The sequence below is a fragment of the Cynoglossus semilaevis genome, chromosome 2 (genome assembly GCF_000523025.1).
Source record: "Cynoglossus semilaevis isolate Cse_v1.0 chromosome 2, Cse_v1.0, whole genome shotgun sequence".
Taxonomy (NCBI): Eukaryota; Metazoa; Chordata; class Actinopteri; order Pleuronectiformes; family Cynoglossidae; genus Cynoglossus; species Cynoglossus semilaevis.
In genome coordinates, this window is record NC_024308.1 from 15,130,099 (window position 1) to 15,136,098 (window position 6,000).

At 37.0% G+C, this 6,000-nt stretch overlaps 1 protein-coding gene across 4 annotated transcripts in view; it reads right to left on the reverse strand.

Annotated features, from left to right (window-relative positions):
- The window catches only part of lpp (LIM domain containing preferred translocation partner in lipoma), a 115,270-nt gene that overhangs the window by 53,689 nt on the left and 55,581 nt on the right, over positions 1 to 6,000 (reverse strand). For all 4 annotated transcript variants that reach the window (XM_025054243.1, XM_017041954.2, XM_017041951.2 and 1 more), the window contains 2 exons: positions 3,428 to 3,525; positions 895 to 1,017 (listed from right to left, as the gene is read on the reverse strand). In XM_025054243.1, coding sequence (XP_024910011.1) covers positions 895 to 1,017; positions 3,428 to 3,525 — 221 coding nt within the window. The remainder of the gene's footprint in view (positions 1 to 894; positions 1,018 to 3,427; positions 3,526 to 6,000) is intronic.

Consider the following 6,000-nt stretch of genomic DNA (forward strand, 5'->3'; position numbering starts at 1 on the left):
GGATGGATGCTTTGAATCCACAAGAGATCCCCATTTAATAACATAATAAGTCAGTGCATGTAAATAAAAAATGCACACGGCGTATGAAGCCACATCTGTAGCTACATGAACAGATCTGTGAATAATTCATCATCTCGACGCCGCGTTGAAGTCTGGATTCCGCATCAACGTGTAAATAAATAAAGCTTACTTTAACATCCTGGAGGTAAACTACCTGCGGTGGAAACTCTGTGGCGCAACACCTGGAACATATTTAATTTGAACCTGAACTGCACTGCACAGGCGTGTGCACCTGTGTGTGTGTTGTTTGTGACCTTCTCTCGTGAACATCATCATCATCCCTGACGCGATCTTCGTGGCACTGGAAACTTCCTAAAGTTTCTCTTCCAAACACGAGCCATCAGAGTCTGTGCGTCTGCCCTACATTCATTCATTGTGTGTCAAACAATTTAGTGAACTGCCCTAGGCTTTGACTTTTTGGTGTTCCTCTTCATATCATTATTATCGACTAATGATATAGGTCGAGACTCAATTTGTCAAAACATTTTTTTTAAGGATGTGTCAAAGGGCTCCTGTTCAAACCTAATTTTATTCCCCCTATTTACAGTCAAACACGTTTAATGTGGTTTTTCCCCTGTGGATCTCATCAAGTAAAACAACTCATTTTCTTCTTCCCTGCCACTAGGAGTAGCAGTGACAGTTTTCAATGACTCGATTTATTTCTTTATCTGGTGTTTTTAAAAATACTTTTTAAAATGATTTTTTATATATATATATATATATATATATATATATATATTAGCAGCTCTGTTTATCACATATCATCATCAGTTGTACCTTTTACCGTGTTGTGTGAGTGTTGGGTTAAATGCGTAGGCCGTGTTGGTGTCCCACCTGTGTGCTGCGCGGCTTGTATGGCGAGCTGCTCTCCAGGTCTGCCAGGATGCTGGTGAGGGAGTCGATCTCAGCATCCAGACTGGAGCGCCTCTCCTCCAGGGTCTTCTCTGGTCCTTTTATCTTTAAACAGGGACAAGGAGGAAATCAGAATCAGAACGTAGTCACATGGTATTTTTCAAGATAAACTCCAGCTGACAGGAAGTACATCCAAAGTTAAACAAGGTCTTGTTCTCTCCAAGAGCACTGCGTGACTGAATAAATCAAGAGCAAAAGAAGCTACTGCTAGACATTCGACAGTTAATTATTTTGACAATTATTAATTTATGCAACCGCAGTGCCTTGATTTTATTGCGGTTTAGTACACAGTCATAGCCATAAATGCAATGGTTCTAATAACTGGCATAAAAATTTCTTTCATTGTTTTGGTTTTCGGCCTTGATTTCCTCATTTTTGGTTTTCGGTTTCGGCCGAGAATTTTAATTTGGGTGCATCCCTAATTAAAATGCTTTTTAAATTCTCTTTTTTTTTTTAACACTTCCTGTTAGGCACGGAGAACACTGTACTGTGATGATGTATTTTTTGTGCTTGTAAAGGACTTATAATTAGAGTGAAGTGCAATATGAGAAAATCAGGTTTCATTGTGATGGACGTCTGATTCTAGGACTGAAAACCTAAAACCACTCCCATGTGGTAATTAAAAAAGAAGAACGGTGATGAAAAACCGAATGATTAAAAGACGCGTTGTTATGATGAAGTCAATTAGGCACGTGGGGTAATTCAATTGTAGGAAGTTCTTGATGACAATGGATGTTTTATTGAATTTGATAATAATGTATTTTTGTCAATAAGACTATGAAATAATCTTTTATTCATTTTTTTTAATCTTGTGTACTACACGATGGAGTATTTCAAGCACAGCTTCCTATTCTTATATACATACATTTAAGTCTTTCATATATTAAATATATATTAAAAATATATATATTATTATACTAAACAAGTTTCATTCTCAAGTTTAGTAATAACGATTGCTCCAACTTTAATATCCAAGTTTTCAGAATTTGCATTCTTGCTATATTAAACTGCAACCTAGAATTTTTTTTTGTTTAGTAACATTTTATTTCAATATGTCTGTTTTGAAGCATGAAAGCTATCAGCGTAGCTTATGTGTTTTCGAAGATAAAATCTCACATAGTGGATCTAAGTGTAGCTCATAGTGTAGCTTAGTTAGCACGCCTGCCTTGCAAGCAACGAGCAGAGAGTTCTGGGTTCGATTCCCAGAGGAATTACATATCCCTAATGGCGCCTCCTGTGGCAGCTTTTGTTAGTTGCAAAGAATCACACTGCAAAATTGGATACATTGGTAGAAGAATGTTAGAGATGGAGCTAGCAGGTAGGAGAAAGAGAGGAAGGCCAAAGAGGAGATATATGGATGCAGTGAGGGAGGACATGGAGATAGTTGGAGTGAGAGTAGAAGATACAGAGAACAGGGAGAGATGGAAATCAATGATTTGCTGTGGCAACCCCTGAAAAAGGGACAAAGCCGAAAGAAGCAGAAGAAAACAGTATAAGGGCATTCCCCACTTCTACTTTGTTCAGATTTGACATAAAAAAACAATAAACTAACCAGAAGCCAAAGCTGTTCAGTCATATCCAGGAATTGACTGACATTGTCTTAGTTTGCTTAAAAAAAGCCACAGGATTTAATGTTTCATTAAAGCAATCATAAAAACATAAACTATAGAATTGGACATTTTTACAAACTGTATTTTAAAAGATCATCCCTTTAGGTTTGGTGATTTTTTTTTGTCTTAGCCAGTAATAAATCTATAAAGAGAAAAGCCCCCTTCAACAGCAGAGCCTAAAATCCCCTGTTCCTCTAAAATAACTATAAATAGGTGTCACTGGTTTATGTTTTAATGTCTTAGCACCACATGAATAAACAGATACACAACTACATTCCAGCAGCACAGTCCAAGAATGTCTATGTATACACTTTGTGTGGCCGGAGCGGTTGAATGATACACACATTGCATAACATATTTAAATCATGTAGTAGTCGGTCTCCAAACTTCCAAGAGAAGTACTCATTTGGGAGAGAAAACTGGTCGGATCAAATGAGCGGTTTAAGGAGGGCGATTTTCTCCTTCCTGCATACAGCGAAGAATGGAATGTGAAGCACTTGGAGGATTTCATGGCAGAGGTCAAGTGCTGAGGGTGTCAGTCAGATCACCGAGGCCAAAAAACCCAGCTGGGCCAAATACCTGTGGCTGTTAGGACCCAAAAGCTAAAAGAAAAAAAACAACTCTGACAATAGCTGTCAGCCTTCAAACCTTTTTTGCAGAGAGCAGAGAAAGGTCTGTTTGTGTGTTTGCTCTCCAGTTCAAATGGCTACCATTAATCTTTTCATTTGGATGAAACTAAATTCACAGTTTCGAATATCAACACAAAGCTGAACTTGGGCTTTTCTTGTCTGATTCCAAAAAAAAAAAAAAAAGACGTCTCGACATCCAAGTACAGATTTGCTCACCTGGAAATCGTACGAGTTCATTGCTGGTGGTAGGTAAGTACCAGGGGGTGTTGGGAAACCAGTGGACTCTTCAACAGGTGGCGGAGGAGGGGGATAATCTGACACAGATTAGAGACAAGAAACATCTGATTTATACATTTTTAACCTTTGGACAGCATGTAAAACAATTTCTGCCGACACAGATGTAGTACATGTACACACCGGGATATTTCTTGTTCATTTCAAATTTCAATCAATGACATCACAGCTGTGTCAAATTACAAATTATTATTTTGACATGAAATGTCAACTTCCCCAGCATGGAGGCATGCACACAGTGTATAGCAAAAAAATGAAAAAATGTACTTCAGTTTTACTAACTGTCTTCATTTCGAAAAGAATCCAGTCATATCCCTTTACCTTTTTCATTCAGAGATGAATCTGTCAATGTTTCAAAACAACAGGTCATTCAGACTCTGATACTGACAGAAGAAAGGATCGGCTGCTAGCACAAGAAGTGTAGGATCAATAAAGTTGAAATTATGATTAAAAAATTTGTCAACTTGTAGTACAGACTAAAAGATACATGCAGGGTCGGATTATAGTTACCTCTAAGTCCTTTTCTTTAGGACTAGGAACAGTGTTAATCTGTACTTATTCAGGGTCGAACCACATGTTCCAGAAAGGATAAGGAGGTTTTTTTCGCCCCCAAATTAAATTATGGTGCGGCTTTTTATGGCAAAAGAATTAAGACTCAATCATTTGACCATGTATACTTGCAAAGTAAAGGCTTTCATTAGACGTAATGGGAATTTGCTCTAGTCCTGAGACTTTGATGAGTCCAGTTAAGACGCTCCGTCTGCTCTCGGTGGGATTTTATCTGTTTTCATTAAAATTTAATTGATGTCATCAATGTATTTTATCCAAGGCAACAGACCAAATTAATTAGGTATGACCTTTAGTTGTCTCGACAGAGCAGCACAGAAAGTTAAGTAAGAGTAAAACCGGACATGTGTGCCTCCGGAGCTTTTGCAAAAATCGGGAAACTGTGAGCATTGCATTAAAACACATTCCCTCTGGTAGTTCAAAGACCTCCATGTGAATTGTTTACATAATGACCTTGAGACCTCTGCTAAACTCTAAGTTTAAAAGAACATTTAAACCTCCGAGAGTAAAAAATAATACATGCTGCCCGACAACAAGGTCCTACTCGTCTCCTGCTTCTCTCACTCCGAGGACATATTTTCTTTTTTTTTTAACCCAGATACACTAATTCTTGTGGATTACATACACAAAGTTATGTTAACATTATGTTCCATGTGCATTTGCTAACATGGATGATGTTTTCGACTTATCATTTCAGACAACAGAAGAGTGGTTAATGTTTTAACGGAGGCATGGTTTATTAAAACGATTTTAGAGTTCTGTTATGCGCAACAATGAGACGCCGCTGCAACGGCAGTCGTGAGGCATCTTTGCTGAAAGGCCCTGGTGATGTTTCCACTCAGCCTTGTTTGCCTCGTAGCTGTCATCACAACATTTGTCTAGCACAGAAATGAATGCGCTCATGTAAAAACACAATCGCCCGTGCGTGACTGCGTTATTTTTTCTTTTCATTTGCTCTCATTAATGAGAAAAAAATCCATCCTTGATGTTGCCTGTGATGTTCTCAGGGTCAGAAAAGTCCTTTTTATAAAACAGCAATTGTTTGAAGCACGGAGTGAAGGTATTTCATCGAGAGCTTTTGTCGTTCAATTACATTCAGTGAAGAAAACATGCTGCTAAAACATTGCTAGACATCTAGCTGTGCCTGGTAATGCACTGATACCGATGCTGGTATTGGTGTCGGTACTGATGCTTTATTCGAACTCATACACGCTAACGTAAAATGCAGATCAAGGAACCGGATTTTAGCTTAAAGTTTGCCTCTGGAACCAGCTGAGCACACATGACGGGTAGTTTATTTTGGTAGATCAGCTATATTAATAATAATAATGACAAAAATAATAATTATTATTGGAGGCAGCAAGTATTGTTAGGTACTTGGATATGATGATAATTTGTACTATCCTATTAGACACATATTTTTGAGTATCACGCTTTATACGTTTGCATTTTAAGATAAAATTAAAGTATGCCAAATAAAAAAATACATAAATATGTTTTTAAAATGCTACAAGATACATGATACAATGTGGTTCAAGCAGAAATATATATTCAATTCTAAATAAATTTAATCTTCTTTTATTAAACCTAATTATACATACATAGTTTTATATTTTCTATAAAATGAAAAAAATATTTTCTATAAAATATATTTTCATATTACCAGATTTAATTATTGAGTGTAATTAACAGGTTAGCCTTTAAAGCCTTTCCCTTAACTGAGCAACTGACATTCTACAATATTTTTTTTCCCATGAAGAGGCATTAATGGAATTATAAAAAAGAATGCCATAATCAGCAAAGTCTCTTCTGCTCCGTGACCTTGCAATCAAAAAATGAATAGCTGTTGTCGTTATAATACTTTTCTACACTTTTTACTGGAGGTTGCTGGTCTGTAAAACAGATAAAGATCATTTTATGCCCAGTTA